The 25,620-nt window shown below is 40.1% G+C and overlaps 3 protein-coding genes across 3 annotated transcripts; 1 reads left to right on the top strand and 2 right to left on the bottom strand.

Moving 5' to 3' along the window:
- Nucleotides 1-123: 123 nt before the first annotated feature.
- Reps (RALBP1 associated Eps domain containing) lies at nt 124-15,804 on the bottom strand. The gene is given in 7 exon segments (XM_074105853.1): nt 124-3,816; nt 4,355-4,742; nt 4,744-5,065; nt 5,797-5,977; nt 13,044-13,200; nt 14,970-15,377; nt 15,463-15,804. Coding segments are annotated over 7 exon segments (2,073 nt in total). The 5' UTR covers nt 15,613-15,804; the 3' UTR covers nt 124-3,349.
- Nucleotides 15,805-16,968: 1,164 nt separating this feature from the next.
- Nucleotides 16,969-19,387, bottom strand: LOC141441305 (glyceraldehyde-3-phosphate dehydrogenase 2). The gene is made up of 2 exons (XM_074105994.1): nt 19,278-19,387; nt 16,969-18,178 (listed from the first exon to the last, which is right to left on the bottom strand). Exon 2 carries the CDS (start codon nt 18,171-18,173, stop codon nt 17,175-17,177), a length of 999 nt encoding a protein of 332 aa, XP_073962095.1. The 5' UTR covers nt 18,174-18,178; nt 19,278-19,387; the 3' UTR covers nt 16,969-17,174.
- A 1,838-nt stretch (nt 19,388-21,225) lies between these two features.
- On the top strand, nt 21,226-24,348 carry LOC141441202 (uncharacterized). Its single transcript, XM_074105875.1, has 6 exons — nt 21,226-21,401; nt 21,632-21,755; nt 22,288-22,403; nt 22,827-22,929; nt 23,449-23,608; nt 24,204-24,348. The coding sequence occupies exons 1-6, from the start codon at nt 21,318-21,320 to the stop codon at nt 24,346-24,348; spliced, it is 732 nt and encodes a 243-aa protein (XP_073961976.1). The 5' UTR covers nt 21,226-21,317.
- The last annotated feature ends 1,272 nt before the right edge of the window (nt 24,349-25,620 follow it).

Here is a 25,620-nt window from a genome sequence, read left to right as displayed (position 1 = left end):
TGCCCCGATTTACCTTGCCGATATAGATATATCGATTTTTCTGATAAAGGTGACTGATAACGGATAACGTCTCGTTGCATCGAGGCGGCTATTTATATGCTTGTGTTTACAGAAACGCCAATAAAATTTTGAAATAAATTTATTGTACATATTTTACTACAATAATATTTAAGCATTACTGTATAAACTTTAAGAAACATATAAATAGGTAAATATAATGGTGAACAGTACTTCAAAATTGGACCGAAATGTAGTTCAGTGGGGATATCAAGCTTCAGATACTTTGAGGAGGTAAATGCGGAACGAGAAATCATATTTACACCGTGACGCGGCGCTCGCGCTCCGCGAAAATATTGACTAATAAACGATAAATACTTTTAGAGTAATCTTATGATACACATCGTTTTCACACAAATTTAATAAAATTGTACACTAAGCTAAAATTGTAATATACTTATACTTTGTTTATAACAACGTCTCGGACCCGGCCCAGTCCCGCCGGCCGATGGCCTGCTCCTGCCTCCTAACATTACCTTCGATAGCTTCCTTTTTACATCCCCTATACTAATGCATATTATACAACATTCACATTTTAACAACAACGCCCTCTGCCTGATGGATTCTTTATACAATAACGATAAAAAAATTAGAGTAAGATATACAAAAAGGAATGCAATACATACAAGCAATACTAACGCTAATCGATTACTTTAACATAGCGAATCATTTTGCTGAAGTTTATACTTAAGCGATCATCTTGCCACTCTTGTTAAGCCACTTACATTTAAGTGTAACCGAACTAACATAAATGCTAACATTTTTGACAATTCACATTTTATAAAGTGTCAGTTACTGGCACCAGTCACTAAATGAGTAACGCGAAATGTAAAGCTATGCTCGGAAGGAACGAATTATAACAATAACTGCTGCACAACCACGTAAGATAAAACGATGCGACGTGTGATTTAAATTTGGCACTGTCGCTACTTAGTTCGGTTCTTGCATTGTCTTATTAATGAGTAAAAAGTTAACACATTGCTTTCATGCTGGCAGGATTAACTTAGCAATAGCATTCAATTATTATAATAACCGTGCATTTCTTACACGTTACAAACAATTGGAGCACAACAAGCGCTGATTAAAAATACTTAAATATAAATGAATAGACAGTCTGACTGCTTGTGAGCTATAAATATTAAGCTATATAGACCGGACATATGAAAAATAACGTGTAGTGAGAAGATGAAAATCACACAAATTAAAACGGAACTAACAATTTTGCATACAATTGTGTCTACTTTGCAGACTCCTTTCGCATTCACAAAGAAACATTGACACAAAGTAGCACGTTGCATTTACGACTTTTTAGTGATCGTTTGTTTTTGTAATCATTTGGTACCGTTAATAAAAAAAATTACAGTCCGCTATCCACAATATTGCGTTGGAAAGGTGAATGTTTCAGAATAACTTTTTTATTTGTTAACGCCTGTTTTCATATTTTGGCTCATTATTTTGAATTATTAAATGTGTTAAAACAGTGCAATATACCAGTCATTTACAGAGAGAAGCAAGACTTTTCAAAGAACGTGATAATTTAGTACTAAAAATGCTATTACATACCACTGGACACAATAAGCATTAAATAAGATTCTGACTTTAGTTTTTTGACTATGCAATGATACTTATTTATAAATGGAAAGATGAGTTAACGCTGCGTGATTCACAATATACAATAGCCTCTTAAAGCTACATACACGCCCAAACTAATGAGTTCTCGATTTTATGTAAATAAAATCTAACATTTGAACTTGATTCAAAGGTAATCTCACAATTAAACAATAAACACGACATGGAATTTTTTTTTTTTAGATAAGTTAGCCAAGAATGCCCATATATTGAGAATTTTAAGCCAATAGGTATTTTTAGCAACCTAAGCGAGATAAAATATTTAATATAAAACTTTGTATTGAGATTGACCCTTTGAGGTTAAAATGACCGATGTTCGATATTATCGATCGATACAAGAGATGACTTGATAGTAAGTATAAAATATGCAAAAATATTCATATTTTCATCATGAGATTACATACGTCAAATAATACGATAGAACGAGTACAGCAATAACATATACAGGGAATACCAAAAACAATACAATACCACCGCACCAGACGCGATCGTTCGGTCAGACCTTATTCATTTCTGTTAAAATATAACAACCTGTTATTTGGCAATCCAGTGAAAAACAAGCAATTTGTAAGTTTAGTTTATTGTAAAAAAAAATGTTATGTAGCCTGTATTATGTCCCAGTGCTGGGCAAAGGACTCCCTTTCCGCCGCCACTCTGTCAGCTCGCAATCGAGCAGGTGCATTATACAAATAAATGTTCAAAATAATCATTTTGAAACATTAAAAGTGGACGCTCGTACATTTATAATGTAGAATTTAAATCTCATTCCTCTGTATTAAGATTGTTTTTTGGAGTCTTTTTTTGTATTGTTTTAATTTCAACCCCAAATTTGTTACTTTTACGGTCATCCCGTGAAATCCATATCGAAAATACAAACTGAGACATGGATGCACAGAAAAAACAGAAAAAGAGACCAGCGCTGGGAATCGAACCTAGGTCCTCAGCATTCCGTGCTGCGTGCTGTACCCCTACACAACCACTGGACAGGAGTACAGACACAAATTTCTCCTATGCACCACATATCTCAGCTTGTTTGTTTCTTATTTAGTCACTTAGGCAGCGATCGAAAATGACACTTTTACTTTGGACATGGTATACCTAAGATACTGCGGCTAGATCCATAGATTAAGAATGACTAATGTTTTAGGTAGATCGGCTCTAAAGTAACGTCGTTTAAGAATTCTAGGTCCATACAGATTATTTTATTTCCAGCATTCCTTCCTTGACAAAAACAGGGTTTCGTCAAACAACTAACTGTTACCCGCGACTTCGTCTGCGAAGAATTTGTTTATCGCTTTTACGTGGAAACTGCAATATTCCGCAATAAAAACTAAGCTATGTCCTTTTCAGAGTCTGAAACTATAATCCATACCAAATTAAATTATATCTGAATCAGTTCAACGGTTTAATTGTAAAAGCGTAACAAACATACTCATTTTCGCTATTATAATTTTAGTTAGGATAAGTTACGATGCTATGCAACACAAATACTTTTCGCTGCATTAAATGTATTCAAAGAAAAACATAAACGTATTTTTACTTTAATTTTACCGATGGAACTCAAGGCGCGTTTATTTCCTTTCGAGTAGTACACGTGGTTAGATTCAGTTTGCAATGGTACCCCGAACGGTCGCGTGCAGTGCAAGTGGGGAGTCCGAGACGGCTAGACGGACGCGTCGCGCGGCAACAGGCGCGCGCGCAGCTGTTCTCTTTCCCGCGCCACATCGGCCAACTCCGCCACAAGCGCGCGACACACGCGGTGCAACACAGCGTTTTGTTCCTGCAAAGCGCGCACCGTCGGCTCCTCACCCGCCGAGCCCTCCCGCGAGGGTTTCCTGTAAACCTCGAACGCACCGTGCATCTTCGGAGCGTCGTCTCTCGTGTAAGGGAAGCCGTCGGGGTCGATGTCGCGCGGCGCGAAGGCCGGCTCGGGCTCGCTGCGCTGGTTGGTGAGGCGGCGCGGCGCGTCCCCGGGCGGGGACATGCGCGGCGGGGGCTGCGGCGGCGGCGCCGGCGCACCCTTGAACCGGTTGAGGTCAAGCGACGAGGAGCGCGCGTGCTGCCGCAGCGGCCGCGGCGGCGGCGGCGGCGGCGCGTCCTTCCGCGGCAGAATCGTCGCCGGCGCCTCGTCTGACAATAGAATTATAATTATTATTTTTTGAAGTACAGTTGCAAAATACAGCGATCGCGTGGCGTCATAACAACTCTATTCCCATTGTACAAGGTTTTGTACACTCCGAGTTGCGTTTATGGACACTTTTCTGTAAAAATGGCCGAAGATTCTGATACAATTTTTAAGGTAGAAATACAGGAACTCTAACAAATAATCCAAACTACACCAAAATCTACAAACCAATTCGAAAATAATGTGACCAGAAAAATAAGGCGGTTGAAACCCCCTAATGAATTTTCACGCCACAAATAATGGATGTCAAATAAATGACGAAAAATATTTGAATGCCCAGTACCAAGAGACAGCAATAAAACCGCCATGTATGATACACTGATGTAACGATTAAACTTTGAGGATCAATAAATGATGTAAATTCAAAACAAAAGTAGCTTAGTTATGCGAGTAGACGCGAACCTTGAATTAAGGTCCCATGGTCAATGACACCCTGTATAATTTTCTTTCACAAAACATTTGCAGGCGAGTTTGATTGCGTACCTTTTCGCGGCGCAGCGGCGGGCGCGTCTTCGTGGTCGCGCGCGGGCGGCGGCGGCAGCGCGCCGGCGTTTTTCGGGGGCTTCTTGGGCTGCGGCCGCTGGATGGACTTGATCTCCTGCGGGCCGTTGGGCTCGGCGCGCTTGGGGCTGGGCGGCTCGAACGCGTGCGCGAAGTCGTCTCGCCGCGGCGACCGCCGCTCGCCGTCGGCCGCCGCGTCCGGCGTCACCCGTAACGCCACCGGATGAAAAATCTTCGGATCTCGCTCCAGCGCTGACTTATGAAAATCGAAGTTAACCGGCTTAGGCCCCGGGCTAGAGACGCTCGAAGTCGGAGAATCGACAAACTTGGTCCACTCCTTATTGTTGAGTTGCGCGTCGGCTTTCGGGGGGGGAAAGCGAGGGTTGGCGTTCCTCGGTTTTCGGTTTCGGTTCGTAAGGGTCGGGGTCGGGTTTGGGCGCGAAGTTGAAATCGGCGGAGGTTCCGGAACCGAACATGTCGGCGGCGAGGTCTCTCAGTTCGGTGGGCGGGGCGGCGCGGGCGAGCGCGGCCGGGAGCGCCCGCGGCACGGGCGCTCCGCTCCGCCGCAGCACTATCAGATGCATAGCGATGCTGAACTCATCTAGAGACAGCATCCCGTCCTTGTTTAAGTCGGCCAGCTGCCATATCTTGCGGAGGTCCGCCATTGATAGTCGGGATTTTTCGAAGAACAGTCTGGAAATATAAATAGACATGTCAGTAAACGTCATAATTATAAAAGTATAGGTAGAAGTCATTCACGATGACGCGTGCCGTGGTTCTAATTAAAATGTCATTAATGGCTAATTTTGACAAAATCACGCGTCTTTGTGGATGGCACTAGGTATAGTAGTTGTAAATGTTTAGGGTAGTTTGTAGTCGCTTGGCTGGATTAACCATAAGGTAATGTCAGCAACTGCCTTAGGCCCCCGCGTCAGCTGGAAGCCTCGCACAACGAAAATTGAAAATATTTCAAGAATAATAAGTTGTATCAAAGTCAAAAGTCAAAATATCTTTATTCAATTTAGGCTATAACAAGCACTTATGAATGTCAAAAAAAATCTACCACCGGTTCGGAAAAACCTCTGCAAGTAATATCGCCTTCACGTAAACAAACCGTATCGAAATCGGTCTATCTGTTTGAGAGCTACGACCCTACAGACAGACAGTCATGGGCGTTAAATTAACACCCCTCTTTTTGCGCCGCGGATTAATAACCTAACCAACAAAAAGTTGGATAATCTCAAAAACGGCTAAACCGATTTTGTTGATGAAACATGAACATGCCTAAGAACCATCGCTAGAAAACCGGATTTCAAATAAAAAAAAACCGTTTAAGAGCTACGGTGCCACAGACAGACACACACAGCGGTCAAACTTATAGCATCCCTTTTTGCGTCGGGGGTTAAAAAGATATTGCTAGTTACCTGGCGGTGTGACCGGACAGCAACCCCCGGTCGGGCCGCAGCTGCGCGAACTGGGCCGCGTAGTGCTGCGCCTGCGCATCGCTGATCGCCCACGCCCCCTCCGCGCCTGAGCCCTCGCCCTCGCCTTCCGTCTCGCCGTCTTCTTCCGACGAGTGCCGGTCCGATGACTCTTCTTCTGTACCTGCATATGTAAAGATGGCTATAGACATAGTAGCAAGCATGTTTGCGAAATCCTATAAGGCAGTGGTTCTTAACCGGTGGTCCGCGGACCACTGGTGGTTCCTGCAAGAACTCGAAGTGGTCCGCGAAGCCATCAACAACGAATTGGCAAAACCACGCGCCAGTAAAGTAGCGGTCGCAACCGTTCATTCATTTATAATTTTACTTTTACCGTATATTACCTTCAAACAGTTGGTGGTCCATGGCAAGACAGAAATTTTGTCAAATGGTCCCTCCTGACTAACAGGTTAAGAACCGCTGCTATAAGGTAACACCCAGAGGCCTTAGTGTCTAGCATACTTAGCTTAGAATCACAATTGTTTTCACCATTTTTTGTGTCACACGGTATAAAACAGGGTACAATCATAATGTACTGTTTATTTCAATAAAAGATTGCAGCCACCATTACGTAAATCTTGTCGCGAGCCGCCTACCGTCGAAAGGGGAACCCTTGGAATGGCTACGGAACCCTATCTTGGGCGTGTTCGATACGCTCTTCGCCGGTTTTTTATACTAAGTTAGTAGCAGCGCTTTCGGAAAGACCATCATTTAGGTACAACTCACGGGCAGGACACGGGCTGGTCTCGCGAAAAGTCTATTAATTATGAAAGACCAAGGTAATCGCGGTGTACGTTACATCCTACTGTTACTGTCTAATGTAATAACCATGACTCATACTATCAACGAATATAACAATACGGTATTTGACAACTCCTGATTTTGCCATATCTTAATATTATTATGAAAATATAGATATACAGATAGTGTTTAGCGAAGAGAAAATTTAAATCGGTTGAAAATTGGATTTATAGTGTTTTTTTGAAAAATCTAAGCAGCAGCAATGTATGGCGGTACTGGCGTGTGACGTCACATGCCAGTATGTCTTTCTCTGTCTAATCTTGAATTTCAAACCTTTATAACTTTGTTATTTGTAAAGGTAGCTTTAAAATTGTTTTTCTATTCGATAACAGGCATTGTGTAGTTTTAATTCATAAAACATATACAAAATAGTCAAATACCGTATTGCTTACAATCATACTGATGTTATAAATGCGAAAGTTTGTGAATGTGTGTGTTGCGTTTGTTTACTACTCTTTTATATTAAAAGGCCTGAACAGATTTGAATGATATTTGGTATATACATCTATATCTAGATATTTGGTAAATATCTGGACCTTGGGAATAGTTGATGTACGTATAGGCTACTTTTTATCCCGATATTCTCACGGGATTAACCTAAAGGCATGTAAAATCCCAAAATTTCGGAATTTAAATTCAACTGCCAAAACCAATAGCTTATTCGAGCAAAGCCACGTGTAACGACTAGCAACAAATAAATCGTTATTTTATGAACCAACAGCTGCGGAACCATAAGTCATACAAATCATTTCTGAGTAATCAAATTAGAGACTTGATCATAACACAGAATTAATAACAGCAATTAGCGAACTAAACTAGCTCGATTCAAGGGAGGTCAATTCACACAATAAAATTAAACCACTATGTGCCTCGAACTGTATAGGTCATAAAGCTTCGTCAAAACAAAGCAATAGATTATAATCTATGGGTAAATCTTATTAATTGGTAGTATAACCCAGCGTGCATGAACATAGACTTAATGAGTCCCACATGTTACAGTTTTATTGGCTGAACTATTAGCACTTATATTGCGGTTAGCAAAATGCAACCTTGTAATATTAAATTCACAGTTAATTTGAATATTTACTTATAGAGAGAACCTATATTTTACACTAATACCTACAAGTGAGTGTGTGAACGGAAGTAACTGGAGGTCTATGGGTGAGGCCTATGTCCAACAGTGGGCGTCCTACGGCTGATATCATGATGATGATAGAGTAAGAAAAGAGCCCCAGGTAGAGCATGAATACCGGTATTCGATAATACCGAAAAACCGGAATATCGGAGCAAAATCCCGATACTGGCAAAACCGTTATTGACTTTGTATAATACCGGTATTTCGATAATTTCGATATTGATCTCGAAATAGCAATTATTTTGTGTTTAAATAGAGTATTACAGTCTCAACACTCTCAAAAGTCGCAAAAGTCACAAATTCATTAATACGCGTGCCATTCCGTGGCGTGTCTTATATCTGCACCTGGCCATAGTAAATGTGTGGGATTGATTGTACTAACACGCGTCAGGTAGCGTAGCATGGCGTCGCGTTTTAGTAGTGTGTTTCTACCTTTACACATTTTTATTATTATTGCTTAGTTGCGTTATCTTAGTTATAATGGATCACTTGTTTTTTTTTAAAGTAAATATAGTAATAAATAAGTTATTTTAAAGCAATGTAAATGTTTTTTCTAGGGATAAAGAAATATTAATTTCGCAGGAATAAAATAATATACCTATGTTACACATAGATCTCGTCTCATTTAGACAATAACAAACGTGTATCATCAAACGGAGTATCTCGAAATTTGTATAAAAATACTTTACTTACCTTTAAAATTAAACTAAAACAATTCAAAATATTCACAGTTCGAAAATAAACTTTAAATAAAACACAATCTGGTTGAATTTTGAAATGAGAAAATTTCGAATTATTTCAGTTTAATTTTAAAGGTGCGCGTGTTTGTTCATTGTAATTTGAAATAATTTTAGACATCTTTGAAATAACCTTAGGTACCGACTCATACTTAAGATTGTCGGAACTGGAAAGGTTTTGGAAGTGGGAAACTCATTCATTTTACTTTAATAATACGAATATCGAAAAAATACCGAAATACCGGTATTTGAATTTTCGATATCGAAAAAATACCGGTATTGCAAAAAACGTCCAATATTAGGTGCTCTACCCAGATGGCGAGGGGCGTCATTTTCCAGCAAAATAAAATTATGATAATGGCGCCTTTTGAGAGCCGCGGCAGCGACGAAGACAATCTCGCTCTACCTTGGTCAAGGTCTAGAGCCGGCACCGACATTCAAATGATGATGGCGCCTTTTGAGAGCCGCGGCAGCGACGAAGACAATCTCGCTCTACCTTGGTCAAGGTCTAGAGCCGGCACCGACATTCAAATGATGATGGCGCCTTTTGAGAGCCGCGGCAGCGACGAAGACAATCTCGCTCTACCTTGGTCAAGGTCTAGAGCCGGCACCGTCATTCAAATGATGATGGCGCCTTTTGAGAGCCGCGGCAGCGACGAAGACAATCTCGCTCTACCTTGGTCAAGGTCTAGAGCCGGCACCGTCATTCAAATGATGATGGCGCCTTTTGAGAGCCGCGGCAGCGACGAAGACAATCTCGCTCTACCTTGGTCAAGGTCTAGAGCCGGTACCGATATACAAATGATGATGGCGCCTTTTGAGAGCCGCGGCAGCGACGAAGACAATCTCGCTCTACCTTGGTCAAGGTCTAGAGCCGGCACCGACATTCAAATGATGATGGCGCCTTTTGAGAGCCGCGGCAGCGACGAAGACAACCTCGCTCTACCTTGGTCAAGTTCTAGAGCCGGCACCGTCATTCAAATGATGATGGCGCCTTTTGAGAGCCGCGGCAGCGACGAAGACAATCTCGCTCTACCTTGGTCAAGGTCTAGAGCCGGTACCGATATACAAATGATGATGGCGCCTTTTGAGAGCCGCGGCAGCGACGAAGACAATCTCGCTCTACCTTGGTCAAGGTCTAGAGCCGGCACCGTCATTCAAATGATGATGGCGCCTTTTGAGAGCCGCGGCAGCGACGAAGACAATCTCGCTCTACCTTGGTCAAGGTCTAGAGCCGGCACCGTCATTCAAATGATGATGGCGCCTTTTGAGAGCCGCGGCAGCGACGAAGACAATCTCGCTCTACCTTGGTCAAGGTCTAGAGCCGGCACCGTCATTCAAATGATGATGGCGCCTTTTGAGAGCCGCGGCAGCGACGAAGACAATCTCGCTCTACCTTGGTTAAGGTCTAGAGCCGGCACCGACATTCAAATGATGATGGCGCCTTTTGAGAGCCGCGGCAGCGACGAAGACAATCTCACTCTACCTTGGTCAAGGTCTAGAGCCGGCACCGACATTCAAATGATGATGGCGCCTTTTGAGAGCCGCGGCAGCGACGAAGACAATCTCGCTCTACCTTGGTTAAGGTCTAGAGCCGGCACCGACATTCAAATGATGATGGCGCCTTTTGAGAGCCGCGGCAGCGACGAAGACAATCTCGCTCTACCTTGGTTAAGGTCTAGAGCCGGCACCGACATTCAAATGATGATGGCGCCTTTTGAGAGCCGCGGCAGCGACGAAGACAATCTCGCTCTACCTTGGTTAAGGTCTAGAGCCGGCACCGACATTCAAATGATGATGGCGCCTTTTGAGAGCCGCGGCAGCGACGAAGACAATCTCGCTCTACCTTGGTTAAGGTCTAGAGCCGGCACCGACATTCAAATGATGATGGCGCCTTTTGAGAGCCGCGGCAGCGACGAAGACAATCTCGCTCTACCTTGGTTAAGGTCTAGAGCCGGCACCGACATTCAAATGATGATGGCGCCTTTTGAGAGCCGCGGCAGCGACGAAGACAATCTCGCTCTACCTTGGTTAAGGTCTAGAGCCGGCACCGACATTCAAATGATGATGGCGCCTTTTGAGAGCCGCGGCAGCGACGAAGACAATCTCGCTCTACCTTGGTTAAGGTCTAGAGCCGGCACCGACATTCAAATGATGATGGCGCCTTTTGAGAGCCGCGGCAGCGACGAAGACAATCTCGCTCTACCTTGGTTAAGGTCTAGAGCCGGCACCGACATTCAAATGATGATGGCGCCTTTTGAGAGCCGCGGCAGCGACGAAGACAATCTCGCTCTACCTTGGTCAAGGTCTAGAGCCGGCACCGACATTCAAATGATGATGGCGCCTTTTGAGAGCCGCGGCAGCGACGAAGACAATCTCGCTCTACCTTGGTTAAGGTCTAGAGCCGGCACCGACATTCAAATGATGATGGCGCCTTTTGAGAGCCGCGGCAGCGACGAAGACAATCTCGCTCTACCTTGGTCAAGGTCTAGAGCCGGCACCGACATTCAAATGATGATGGCGCCTTTTGAGAGCCGCGGCAGCGACGAAGACAATCTCGCTCTACCTTGGTCAAGGTCTAGAGCCGGCACCGTCATTTAAATCCACGTCACATTATCAAATGATAATTTGATTTGGGCTGCGCGGATTTTAAATCAGTACTATTAAACAGTTATTGATTCAACTGTATTGTGAGTTTTTCATTTCTGTTCATGCTTTTGATAGAATCTTTTTTTTTTTTTTTTATTTTTTATTTTACTGGATGGCAAACGAGCAAGTGGGTCTCCTGATGGTAAGAGATCACCACCGCCCATAAACATCTGCAACACCGGGGGTATTGCAGATGCGTTGCCAACCTAGAGGCCTAAGATGGGATACCTCAAGTGCCAGTTATTTCACCGGCTGTCTTACTCTCCACGCCGAAACACAACAGTGCAAGCACTGCTGCTTCACGGCAGGATTAGCGAGCAAGATGGTGGTAGCAATCCGGGCGGACCTTGCACAAGGTCCTACCACCTGCAAACTGCATCTGATATTTCAAACCTATTTTTACCCAACTGCAAGGAGAGGTATTGTTTTTAACACTCGTATATTAACTTGACGTTAACTATGCAAATGTAATGGAATCTTTCAACATGCTTTTCTGATGGTCCATCATCCATCAGTAATGGAATACTATAATAGTATCATCAAGCTGATCTGATTATTGATTCGGAAGGATTCGGAGGATTGAGTTTCTTGCCGGATTCTTCTCAATGGAGGTTTTTCCGAACCGGTGCTAGATTTTTTTTTGACATTCATAAGTGCTTGTTATAGCCTAAATTGAATAAAGATACTTTGACTTTGACACTTGAACTCTAAAATAGTCTTAGGGTGTACTTTGAATAAGGATGGCATCCAGGGCCTGACGAAGGAGCAGTCAGGTAGGCACTAGAACTCCAAAAGTCCAAGACAGAATGACGTATGTAGCCATATTTGGCCCTGTTACAGTGGTCTTAGTTAGAGTGTGATACTCTGGCCAAAAGTAGTTCAACCAAAAGCAGATTCTATAGTATGGTGATGTAGCAGTTAACATTAAAGCGTGTTTTTCAAAGTAGTCTAATAACACTGTCATTAATCATCATTTTAGTATTGTACTTGTGTCAGTGGACAAATTGGCATTTCTGCCTTTTGACTTCTTGATGTGTCTTGGTGTGATTGTAATAAATGTATGTTAAATAAAAAATGATTTAGCGCTAATTGGAACTGAAGACATGATGTGTAATCAATATTATTTTGATGAGATCCTCCAAAATGTATGAAAGTAAAATAAGTTTGTCAACACTGTTTTATCACGATATAGTTAAGCTGTGTCAACTATTAGATAGCACTATCAGTAATTACGTAAACTGGGACATGACTCGATTCCATTATGAGTGGATACTAATGAAAACAACATGATTTAGATTGTTTAGTTTAGAAATATTACTGATTACAGAGTTATAGTGGTTTTAAATTAATTTTTAGATTATTTAATACCATACAGTAGTTTACTTCATCATCATCAACCCAGCCTTATATGTCCCACTGCTGGGCACAGGCCTCCACTCAGAATGAGAGGGCTTGTTTACTAGGGAGTAGTTTACTTACTTACATAGTAATAAAGCCATGTTCATACTCTACACATTAATTAGAGTATTTCAAAACAATATCCTGAAAAACATCTTATACACTTTTAGCAACTTCTGCTATTGAAATGTTTTTCTCCTAAAAGTTGCACATTTAATAAGATCTGAATTTTAGTAATTTTTATAGACCGAAAAATTTACTTTGCCAATCTTTTTTTCACAAAAAAGACTGCATAGTATTTAACAATTTCCCTGTATCTCCTGCGGTTTCACATTGTACCCTATTCTTACCCCAGTTTTAAAAAAAATTACAATATTCCAAACACTCAATATACTTATACACAGGATTTGAATCTAATGCACACCTTCTCACTAGTGACTAGCATATTAATGTGTGATTATTGAAATTACCTAGTAGCCGGGTATGCTCCTCTCCTGTGTTGACTGGCCACACCCCTCTGCCAGTAGCGCTGTGTTCCCACACAGGGTGTACCCGCTCAGCTACACTGTTGGTAGGTGTAGGGCTTTCACTGGCCGTACTCCAAGGTGATCCTGTCTTCCCTCTCCGCTGAAAGCAATGACAAGGATTTTAGGTTAGAACATTTGGTGATTTTAAACTGTCTGACGGAATATGAAAGTTTCTTTTGTTATTTGTTTTTGGCATATAATAATCTTATGAAAGAAAGTCAAACATTTTAACAACTGAACTTACTAATACATATTATTATAATGAAAGGTTTGAAAGTTTGTATAGATGATTGAAAGTCTAATTCATCTAAGCTAAATTTTTTGAGAAATTGAGTTATGTGTATGTTCAGAATCAGTGAACTTTTTCTCTGTTGTTTGAGCTGTTTCAAATTTTTCGCAAAAATGGTGCTTAGATTTATTACCATTTCAACCGTTGTTATGTTAAGTACTCTTTCATACTAAAATAGAGGATGATTTTGGGCGAAATTTGCTATTCTAGGTCTAAGTCTTGGGAATAACACAAAGGCTTTTTATTCCTTGGAATTTCTACTAGAATTTATTAATATCCCAGAATGTTAATTGAATTACTAGACAGAATAGTTCAAAGCTACAGTTAGGTTATTTATATGTAAATAACACATGTCATGGTTCTGGTGAATAAAGGATGAGTAATTTTAATAAAACTTTAACTGTTAGTAAAATACCTATTATAACAAAAGAAATACATAACAGCTTATTGGTGCAACGATAGGAAAAAATTACTTCAAACCTATTACTAGCTAAAGATAAACCATGTCAAAGACAAGGTCTTCACAACAATAAATCTATAAATTACAAGACACTGTTGTTGAATGGACAATGCAGACGGATGTTCATTTTATGAGTCATTTAAAAATCTTTGTCCAGATTTAACATTTTTTAAACATAAATTGCCTTGCCTAGCATGGTAGTGTTTGAGGCTGCTATACTACATAGCTTTTATCCCTTTCATGTTTAGAAAGGGACATAATTACGCTTCAATACTGCTACAAAAGTTAGCATGCTACATCTATAGCACAGGGGCAAGCAACAAGTTATCTAATTTTTAAATTGTTGTAGTTTTTAAATCTGAGGCTGTCTAACACACTCGGAATCACAATAATTCACAACTTGTTTCTATCACATGCTTTAGGATTAGAGTAGAAAGAGATAGTGGATACGATCAAGAGCACTCATGGGTTAAACAATCCAGCCTGTGGCATAATAATTGTAATGTAATGTTGCGTTATGAGTAAACATAAAAGTGACATTGATACTCCATCTAGTTTTGTAAACAATGACGTGAGCAACAACTGTGCAAATAACTTATAAACATAACCTCCACAAAAACTGACAAATATTTCTAAAAAATACAGTTCTATAAGAAAATTAACCACATATTGCTGTGCGCTACACTCATATCCAGCAGCAGCATTTTTCCACTTTGTAGCATAAACTGCCTACGAACAGAGAGCCCAATTGGGTTGTTGGTACTGAAAGTGGTAAAAGTCATAGTCTTGTTTTGGTTTACTTGTTACATGTAAGATATAAAAGCTAATGCCATCCTATTTTAATTGATGAATGTGCTAAAAGGTATGAATTGTAATAAGTTCATCTTATCTTATTTATTATATCACAAAACCCTAAATGATATAAATATTTCAACTAATCTCATGTTACCACACTGGGTGCAATCAAGTGTACTAAAGAGTAGTTTTACCACATTCAGAAGCTGCATTGTTTATAATTTGTAGATTTGTTGTGTGTTAGTAGTAGTAGTGTTATTTTTCTTGTGATTTTGTGAAACAATAACATATCATTCCAAAGGTTAGAGTAATTTTTAGTACTTACCCCATGAGAGTCAGACCTCTGTGACATTGTTTCAGATTCCATCTCAGAGTCTGTGCTAAGTGCCTCTGTGTTATCATGAGACAGAGTTTGAGGCACATCACTGTCAGATAAATTAGATGAAAGTCGTATAGGTTCATAAGCTCCAATATTACCAAAATTTCTATCTCTCTTGGGGATATGTTGTTCTTTAGGTGAATTAGATAATTGTATGAGGTCTGCGTTGGCTTCAGAGTTGAGCGCCCACGTAAACCTCGGCAGGGGCAGGTCCTGAGGCGTGGACAACAGGTCTGGCTTTAATGCCAAATTTGTTTGATGAGCTGCTATTAACTTCAACGCTGAATAAAACTGTTTCCTGTTCATATGATTCAGCGACGCCGAGTTACTAGGAGCCACGCTTATATCCATGATCTGTAACATATAATTAGTGCGCATAGTACCTCGTTCACAATTATTCTATTATCATCCCAAATGCCTGAAGTATCGCACATATTACCTGTTTGAGGACGTCGTTGGATATATTTGATGATCTAAATAGTTCCGTTGCTTTTAAAATGGGTATTTTCCCATTGGATTCCTCGTCACAACATAAAAACAAATCACCGAAATATCTCATTTCGGTTTCTGTCAAATTGAGATCCTCCATTATATCAAAAACAACACTGTTAGCTAACTTATACACAATATATTACATTAACATTAAAGTAGGCAGCAAAAATAAACATTATCTATTGATATACAACATATTTATTCTGGAAATAAAATGATTTGAAACTCGTTCATCACACAAATTTACACGAAGCAGTCGAAATTGTCAGTGTACTGTGTAGTGTAGTGACAGCTGCCGACCATAGAGTAATATAATACACAGACTACTTAGAGATATATAATAGTTATTTTCATTTCAACTAGCATAATGCAAAATGAACTACCAACATAATAAACAAAAGCAAAAATTCAGAATTAGAAGAAATTCAGCTGAGAAAACTTGAATTTTTATTAAATCATTAAATCTCTTAAAATTATTAAGCTGATACTAACCAAATATATTAACTTTTCAGAAACTGCAATGATGCCATCTAGTATAACTCATAGGAAGGAATAAAGCCTCTAAAGCTGACTTTTTAAGAAAAACTTTTTTATTTATTTTTATAAGGAATACAAATAAATAGTTCATTAGATTCCTCTGGTGCACGTGTGATATAATGAAATGAAGAATGTTCATCGTTATTTTGCAAATCGTCCGGGTTCGATTTCCGAGCCGAGTACAAGTTTTACTAAAATGTTTGAATGGAGTTTTTCTTGTTACTAAAATCGATGACATGGTTCCTAACAACAGATCTTCGTATGTCTTATAGTTTCAGACTTTCCCATACTGACCATTCTGAATGTTACACCCTGTATATCTTAACTAGCCGCTACCCGCACCGCGGCTCCGCCCGCGCAGAATTCGTTTATCGCTATCCCGCGGGAACTATGCAATTTTTCGGGGTAAAAACCTACCCTATGTCCTTTTCAGAGACTCAAACTATCTGTATCCCGAATTTCATTTCAATCCGTTCAGTGGTTTAGACGTGATGAAGTAAAAAACAAACTTTCACATTTATAACATTAGTAGGAAGTAGGATATCAAATTAAAATCAGTTCAAGCAGTATTAGGCAGAGTCCGCACCACGGCTACACCACCGCGGTTTTTAACCGCGTGACTTTTTTATACAAGTAAACCTAAAACCGCCAGTGCGGCCGCTTGCATTAGTTTAAGTACTTGATTCACAGTTACGCGGTTAAAATTAAAAACCGCGGCGGTGTAGCCGTAGTGCGGCCTCGGCCTATAATTACCTACAGTCTGCTTTATCAATGCGAAAGTGTTTGTCTGTTACTTCTATATGCTTATACTGCTGAATCAATTTAAATTAAATTTGTTTGAACTTTATAGTTATATTTTGGAACAATCGCAGTTCCGCGGGATAGGGATAAACGAATTATTCGCAAAATAATACAATTGTTTATCTATATTAACGTTTTAATTTCAAGTGTACTGATATTACATACATAAATATTCGTGTTTTATGCACAAAACAATAGATTACACATACTTAAAAACTACTCTCAAAGTAGCATAATAATTTAGGATAACACTGCATTCATTTAAAACTTAACTTAAAAGCGTCGATAACGACATGTTAACATAGGTCTCTAAAAGCTACTTTAATCCTTGGTCTGGATGTACTTGATGAGATCGATGACTCTGCTGGAGTAGCCATACTCATTGTCGTACCAGCTGATCAGCTTGACGAAGTTGTCGTTGAGGGAGATGCCAGCGGCAGCGTCGAAGATGGAGGAGTGAGTGTCTCCGATGAAGTCAGAGGACACCACCTGGTCCTCGGTGTAGCCGAGCACACCCTTCATGGGTCCCTCGGCAGCTTCCTTCACCTTCTGCTTGATAGCATCATAGCTGGCGGGCTTGGCCAGGCGGACGGTCAAGTCGACAACAGACACGTTGGCTACAGGAACACGGAAAGCCATACCAGTCAGCTTGCCATTGAGTGCAGGAATGACCTTGCCGACAGCCTTAGCGGCTCCAGTGGAAGCAGGAATGATGTTCTGCTGCGCGCCACGGCCATCGCGCCACAGTTTGCCAGAGGGACCGTCAACGGTCTTCTGGGTGGCAGTGGTGGCGTGGACGGTGGTCATCAGACCCTCAATGATTTCGAAGTTGTCGTGGATGACCTTGGCCAGGGGAGCAAGGCAGTTGGTGGTGCAAGACGCGTTGGAGATGACCTTGGCGGACGGGTCGTACGCTTCAAGGTTTACGCCGACGACGAACATGGGCGCGTCAGCACTTGGAGCAGAGATGATGACCTTCTTGGCACCACCCTCCAAGTGAGCAGACGCAGCAGCGATAGTGGTGAAGACACCAGTGGACTCTACAACATATTCAGCACCAGCCTTAGCCCAAGGGATGGCTTTGGGGTCTCGCTCTGAGAATACAGCGATTTTGTTGCCATTGACTACAAGGTGACCTTCCTGAGCCTCAATGGTGCCCTTGAAGCGTCCATGAGTGGAGTCGTATTTGAACAGGTAGACCATGTAGTCCAGGCCGATGAAGGGGTCGTTGATGGCGACCACCGACGCGCCCTTCTCGATGGACGCGCGGAGGACCAAGCGACCGATGCGGCCAAATCCGTTGATACCGATCTTCGACATGTTTACTGCGAACAAGAGAAATTTATTAAAAACCTTGAATATTTTATCATGAAATACCTACCTGCATTATAAAAAAAAAACTACAGAGTATTACAAGTAGTCAAATGTAACATTAATCCATTCCACTAAGACCCAATATGGGGTGCTCTGACACAATCTCATATCTGGTTGAGTCAAAGACCCATCGCTGTATAGGCCAGATGTGCTGATGAAAAGTATAACTAACACATTGAAATAGGTTTTTCTTCTTACATCCATACTAATAGGTATTATAAATGCGAAAGTGTGCGAGTTTGTATGTTTATCTGTCTTTCACGTCGAAATGGAGCGACGGATCAACGTGGTTTTGGCATAGTTTATGGGCCAGAGTGACATAGGCTATTTTTTATCACGGAAAAATGCACAGTTCCCGAGGGAACAGCGCGCGATAACCGAATTCCACGCGGGCGAAGCCACGGGTAAAAGCTAGTGAGACTGTATATCCATCCAGAAATACAGATCCTTCAATTGACGGAATGATTAAATAGCTACCCTCCATACTTATTTAACTGAATTAGATATCTTAAAATAACAAATAATATCTGATAATAAGGTAATTGTACCTATTAAAAGATAGGTAGTTAAAAAGTTTCATAATATCTTGATAGCAGGGAGAGGTTAAAGAGTAAAGTCAATGTAACGTAAACTGAATCAAACAATAAACAGTGTCGAAATATTAAATTTTCGTTCATTAAAATTACTAATAAAAGTTCGACCAGTGTGTGTGTCCGGCGAACAAACCGCTTGTTGTAACCGGCAATTGGAGGTCAAATAGAGGTCAAAGTCACAAGCGGCGAACAAACAATACATACTCGCTTCTACTTAAATTAAACCGATTACTTGTAGGCCACTACAAACTCAGTTCTAGAATGGTGACACACGTTTGTATGGGGATGGACACGTATTTAAAAAGTAAAGCAAAGTTACTGAATGATGATTATTGATGATGTAAACGGGTAGTTGTTAACTGACATTACGAACTAAACGGGCGTATTTTTACTAACTTTGTGATTATAATTTCGTAACATCTGCAGTAGAAAGAAATGAAAATGTATTAACACTTACCGGGATAAAGTTAAGATGAAATAGTATACGACACCGAGCACGTACGCCGCTCACAAGATGGAGTTTAGAAATGTCAGGCGAAGGACGTCTGTCTGCGAGCTATTGTAGGCGGGGCGGATTCGATCAATGAGTCACAGATATATTATACAACATTACTACAGACTGTGCAGTAGGTACTAAATGGCACTGAGGCAATTATGTCTTGTTTTAATATATTTTTTTACATAGGATTTTTTCTTAATCTCATGAAAAACATAAAAATCCTATTGAAATCAAATTAGACTTATTGGACTGATCATATAACCGACTTCGAATAAGAAAGTGGTTATCAATTTGATCCGTAAGTATATATGTGATTTGTCAGAATTGCAGTTTTTAGATACTTAGTTTATTGAATCAGGCGTTACTTTGCTCACCTGCAACCTTATGATAGCTACGTTTATGCAAGAAATTTGTGTTCATGCAGTTCCACCTCCACCCCCACACTGTAAGAACTTACACAAATCACACAAACCTCATCTATATAACCACCACCACCATACTACACTGATGCGTTTCAAACTCAACCAGAGCTCATCTTCAGAGCAACACAAGTGTTAGTCTAACACCTGGTAGCACAGTGAACGGTTGTGTTGTGTATTTGTTAGACTAACACCTGGTACCTTCAGTCTTGCTTGTTGAATTCAGTTCATAATTTAGTGTATGTATGTATAGGAGGCCTTTCCTTCCACACAGCGTCTTCCAGTTCGCGGTCGCCACTCTAAAATACCCCATCGGCAGTATTAATCAGTGACGACCGGATGGCCAAGTGGTTAGAGAACCTGACTACGAAGCTTGAGGTCCCGGGTTCGATTTCCGGCCGGGGCAGATATTTGCATCAATAATACGAATGTTTGTTCTCGGGTCATGGATGTTTAATAATATGTATTTAAGTACCTAGGTATGTATTTATCAATATAAGTATGTTTATCCGTTGCCTATGCCTAGTATCCATAGTACAAGCTTTATTTAGTTTGGGACTAGGTCAATGAGGGCTATCGCGTATGAATTCGCCGCTAGAGGCGCTAGTGTAGCGTGAGGTCTCCAAAATGTCAAATCTCATAGTTTTTGGGTGAGCTACGCGGGTTTATTTATAATTAGAATAATTTTGTCAATATTTTGCAATATCTGAAATTAATTATGGCAAATATGCGTTCCGGGGCAATGAATGTCTGTGTTTTGAGACAGTTTTGTCTTTCGGAAACTTCTTTCCGAACAAAACGGGGACTATGCAACACTGTGGCATGCTCGATATTTTTATGGTATGGTTTTAAGGTGTATTAAATATGATTTTAATCTAAACTTTGTTTTCACGCCCGTAATAACAGACTTTGAAAGCCATACTTAAAAACCTCACGCAACAGTGCGCCATCTAGTGAGGCAAAAAACGATAGCCCTCATTAGTGTCAAGTGTCCCATGATATTTATTTGTTTCATTTAAAATAGTTTGTATATTTACTTTAGATTGTATAGAGAACACTTTTATCCCTCGTTTTTGTTTTTAAGTTATTAATCTTAATAATATTAATGGTGGATTTGTTTTTAATACTCTTTTACCTTCAACATAAGTGAACAAAATTGTTAAGCTTAAGACTGTCTGTTTGACTGTCATTAGTTAATCTTTGAAAACTAAAGAAACTACACACACCGATAATTGCGGTCGAGTTTTTTTTATTCAAAATTGTATTTTATATTTGGATTGTATTTTGGATTTAATTGATTTATTAAATTCATTCTTCTCTTTTCATGAAACTATTATTTGATCATGTGTAATTAATTTGGATATTAACCGATACATGCCGGTTTAGTACATCCCTAAAGATGACATGGTAACACCATACTTTTTAGAAAGACATTATTGCCATTTTAACATTTGTCTGTCTGTGCTGTTGGCTAAAAGCAAGCGGTATTTTCAAAATATGACGTCTGCTGTTCTGCACAACAATATTAAAGTTTTATAGCGAAAAATCTGTTAAATTATCTTGTGCAATACTATCAGGAATGGTTATCAATGTTGGAATAAACGGCTTTGGCCGCATTGGCAGAGTTATATTTAGGACTTGCTGTCAGCATCCAGATATAGAAGTAAGATAAGAATCTTGATGAAAAAACGCAATCCATAATAATCTTATTATAACTTATCAGCTTCTCACTACTATTACCAACCTTACCTGCTCTAGCAGAATTTTTTTCGGGGCTACTCTACTGGGGGCTTATCAGTTTTTTTTTCATGAATAATAACTCAATTTATTAGCTAAGTTGAGGCACAGCATTCCCTTGCTAATTAAGACATTGCTTTCGGATTTATATTACAGGTTGCAGCAATCAATGACCCAGCTATAGAACTACCATACATCTGCTATTTGATCAAATTTGACTCTACGCATGGAAAATACAAAGGAAACATTTCATATGAGGACAACGTAATCAAAATTAACGGTACATATGTTTTTTTTGGTCGAATAAGTGTAAGATACTGAATATATGAAATATATGAAATGGGCACGTGTCTTCAATACGCATATAAGTTTTAACCACTTCCAGTGATGAAATTGGCTTAATAATAATATATCGACGTAGATTGGGGTAGGTACCTACAGTACAAGTCTAGCTATCAGTGCAAAAATAAATAAATAAATATAAATATCATGGGACACTTGACACCAATTGACCTAGTCTCAAAGTAAGCTTAGCAAAGCTTGTGTTATGGGTACTAAGCAACGGATAAATATAATTATATAAATATAGATACATACTTAAATACATATTAAACACCCAAGACCCGAGAACAAACATTCGTATTTTTCATACAAATATCTGCCCCGATACGGGAATCGGACCCGGGACCTCAAGCTTCGTAGTCAGGTTCTCTAACCACTAGGCCATCTGGTCGTCTGGTTTGGTCGTTGTATATTATGATTATTGGTTCTACTTCCTTGCTGTCTATATCTTAGTCAGTCAGTTCTTTCAGATCATTCAATCATGGTATTTCATCAAAAAGCACCGTGCGATATCCCCTGGCAGAAGGCTGACGTGCAATACGTGATAGAAGCTTCTGGAATGTTCACGAACATGGAGAAAGCATCGGTAGGTTAAAATTTTCTTTATAATACAAACAATACAAAACAGTAGGTAACTCTTTATCGAATATCACGTAACATCGAAAAAGACTGAGGTATGGGTGGCCTGGATTAGTGATTCGATTTTTTTACTACTGCCCTTGTCAAGATATAGGTAGGCTAGTGCTGGATAAGAAAATAAATAGGCGTTCTTGGAGCAAATTAAATGCATAGGTAACCAACTTATGGGAATAATGTGAAGGAAACTTTTGGGGCCTAACGTGACATTTCGTCCATGTAGGTACTTTCTCAACCTCGTATCTACACGAACTGTATACAACAAATCAACACTATCATACTTATTAAAGATGATTCTAAAGCAATTTAATGTGGCCACCAGATACGAGGTTGAGAAAATTTAAGCGGTTGATTTTCGTCTTTACATTACCAGGGGCACCTGGCCAGTGACGGCGTCAGGCGTGTGTTGGTGACGGCGCCCAGTTCTGACGTGCCCATGCTCATCCTGGGCGTCAACCAAGACAGAATCAGTTCAGGTGATCGTCCTTTGTTTCTACAAACTAATAATACGTGTTTCCAGAATTGCATTGAATGTTGCCTTTTCGCTGCTACTATTAATGGGCATATTATTTTCACAAAGGCACAGACACGCTGATCATAAATAAGTTTTAACTGAGCACCACAACGCCAGGTGGCAGCACGTGTGCAATTTTAATTTAAGTGCATACCTGTATGGAATACTATCAACAATCTACCGTTGTTCTAATTATTTTTAACGAATAGAAACTTCGACCAATAACCGATATGATTTCAAAGTGTGTGTGAAAACGCATCTTCGCATTTCCGACGACACTATTTCGGTACTGTCACCTGCATTAATATTTCCCACAGCGGAGCGTTCAGAAATATCTGACACGTCCTAGCGGCCCTAGAAACAGGTCGTATCAGATATTTATACACGCTATGTTGTCACATATTGGTGTTGGTAACTGTTTAATTCTAGAGTTTCAGATATGACATTTCCTCAAGTTTTGTTCTATTCCGTGGTTGTGCAGATGTGAAGGTGGTATCATGCACGTCGAGCACTCTGTACTGCCTGGCGCCGATCATAAAGCTGCTGCAGGACGCTTTCGGCGTCGGCGAAGGCTTCGTCACGAGCATACACGCCATGACGCCTTCGCTCAAGCCGCTCGACGGACTCTGTATACGCGGGAAGTGAGTTGCGTTTTTAATGTGCCAAAGAAAATTAAAATTGCGGAACTTTTCATAAAGTAGGAAATTTTCGGAACTTTAGTTTCTTAAATTTCAATTTGCTATATTTCTTGTGAAAATTTCTTCGAGAAATTTTCCAATGTTTTGGAAACTTTCCGCAGATATAAGCTAACCCCTTATTCATAAAATTAACAAGCCTATGTTAACTAACAAATGCTTTGTCCCTTTCTAACAAATACAAATGTCGAGGTGATAGATAAGGACAAACGAATTTAGCGGCATTTTAACTAAAATAGGTTTGATTGTCGTTTATGAATAAGGGGTAAGTAGTTGCGTTTAGTGAATAAGTAATAGTACAGTTCAGAAGTTTGAATCCCTCACACGAATAACGTTTATTTTTATATTGTTTGGTCTGTATGGTGCCCAGGTACCTATATACAGGTGTACTCACAATATTTTTTTCACCGAAAAGCTCATGAAAACTCAAAGGTGCAATCCCGGTTCTAAAAACCGCGATCAGCGAGGCTATATGGGTCGAAACACTAGGGTTTTCTGAAATATCAATGTTATATGTCCAGCACTGGCGGGATCACCGCAGTATACACCAGAACATAATCCCTGCGGCGACGGGCGCGTGCAAAGCCCTGGGCAGGATCATCCCGGCCGTGCGGGACAAGCTCGCCGGGCTCGCCTTCCGTGTGCCCATCGTCAATGTCTCTGTGCTCGACCTCTGCATCAGGTAATTGTATACGTCAAGTAATGCCTTGATTGGGTGACACTATTAACCGGCCCGGATAATATCGATATGGAAAGACCGACCCTGTTTTCGTGTACACACCCATAGAAACTCATGTCCATCATCATGCCCATAAAAACAGGGACGGTATTATCCGGGCCGGCTCAGGCCTGAAATGTCCGTTTTCCTCAAATGTACTTTTCCTAAAACGACTGCTTTTCCATAATGCCAGCTTCTCAAAATGTCAGCTTTTTATAATGTCTGTCTCCAAGAAAGACCGTTTTCGTATAATGTTCGCTTTTCAGAAAGTGCTTATTCCCAAAATGTCTGCAACCTCAAAATATGCGCCATCTTACAATTTTGGCATTTCAGAAAAGTCTTATTCCCAAAATGTCTGCAATCATGAACACCAGAACATGCAACATTCACTTAAAATATCTTTATCATTTTAAAGCCAAAATCCTTTGAAAATAAAGCAGACATTATGGGAAAACAAACATCTAATCTAACATGATAAATAAGACGACAGCCTATATAAAAAAATGAACATAACGGAAAAGGAGAATTTAAGGTAACGCTAATATTATAGGAATGTAAACATTACGAATAGACGACTTTCTGAGATTGTGCAAATTTTAAATAGCAGACATTTTGAGAAAGCCGACAAAATAGAAGTGCTAACATTTGGAAAACGCAGACCTTATGAGAATTGTACATTTAAGGAAAACAGATATTCCAGGCCTGAGCATCCGGGCCGCAAAATAGTGTCACCCCCTTGATTCTACTCCTGTTTGGTAAAAAAAAAACTTGTTATATCAATACCCAATAGAGTTTCACGAGTAATACTTTGATCAATGATATTATATACTTAGATTTAAAGAAGTAGATGTTACTGCACTGATAATGAAGCGTAAAAATCAAAGTAAATGTCGCAATGGCAAAGTTCTGTGGTACAGTCACCAGCAAATAATCTGACACAACAAAGCGTGCACAAATATAAAAGAACATACAAATATACAAACACACACTTTCGCATTTATAATATTAGTACCTATGCCTTATTATTATTAGCTTTATGTTATCAGTCATTTAATCCCATTAAATGACTAATAAAATTAAGCCAACAGTAATCCCAAATAAAAACTAAAAATCACGAACAAAAGATACCTACAAACAGCGACGCTTTAGGATTGCCTAGGAACTATGTTGGTTGACTGTATAGCCGACCAAAAATGTGCCGAACCATATTTTAGTTCCTTTCTATATCAGGAAAAAAGGG

This window comes from Choristoneura fumiferana, chromosome 23 (assembly GCF_025370935.1).
Source record: "Choristoneura fumiferana chromosome 23, NRCan_CFum_1, whole genome shotgun sequence".
NCBI lineage: Eukaryota > Metazoa > Arthropoda > Insecta > Lepidoptera > Tortricidae > Choristoneura > Choristoneura fumiferana.
This window is presented reverse-complemented; position numbering and strand designations above follow the sequence as displayed.

What these genes read in the sequence shown, in the direction of transcription:
- LOC141441305 (XM_074105994.1), bottom strand. Translation starts at nt 18,173, where the DNA reads ATGTCGAAGATCGGTATCAACGGATTTGGCCGCATCGGTCGCTTGGTC.
- LOC141441202 (XM_074105875.1), top strand. Translation starts at nt 21,318, where the DNA reads ATGGTTATCAATGTTGGAATAAACGGCTTTGGCCGCATTGGCAGAGTT. An exon ending in CAACGTAATCAAAATTAACG is followed by an intron (nt 21,756 to 22,287) that starts GTACATATGTTT and finishes CAGTTCTTTCAG; the next exon opens with ATCATTCAATCATGGTATTT. An exon ending in CGAACATGGAGAAAGCATCG is followed by an intron (nt 22,404 to 22,826) that starts GTAGGTTAAAAT and finishes TTACATTACCAG; the next exon opens with GGGCACCTGGCCAGTGACGG.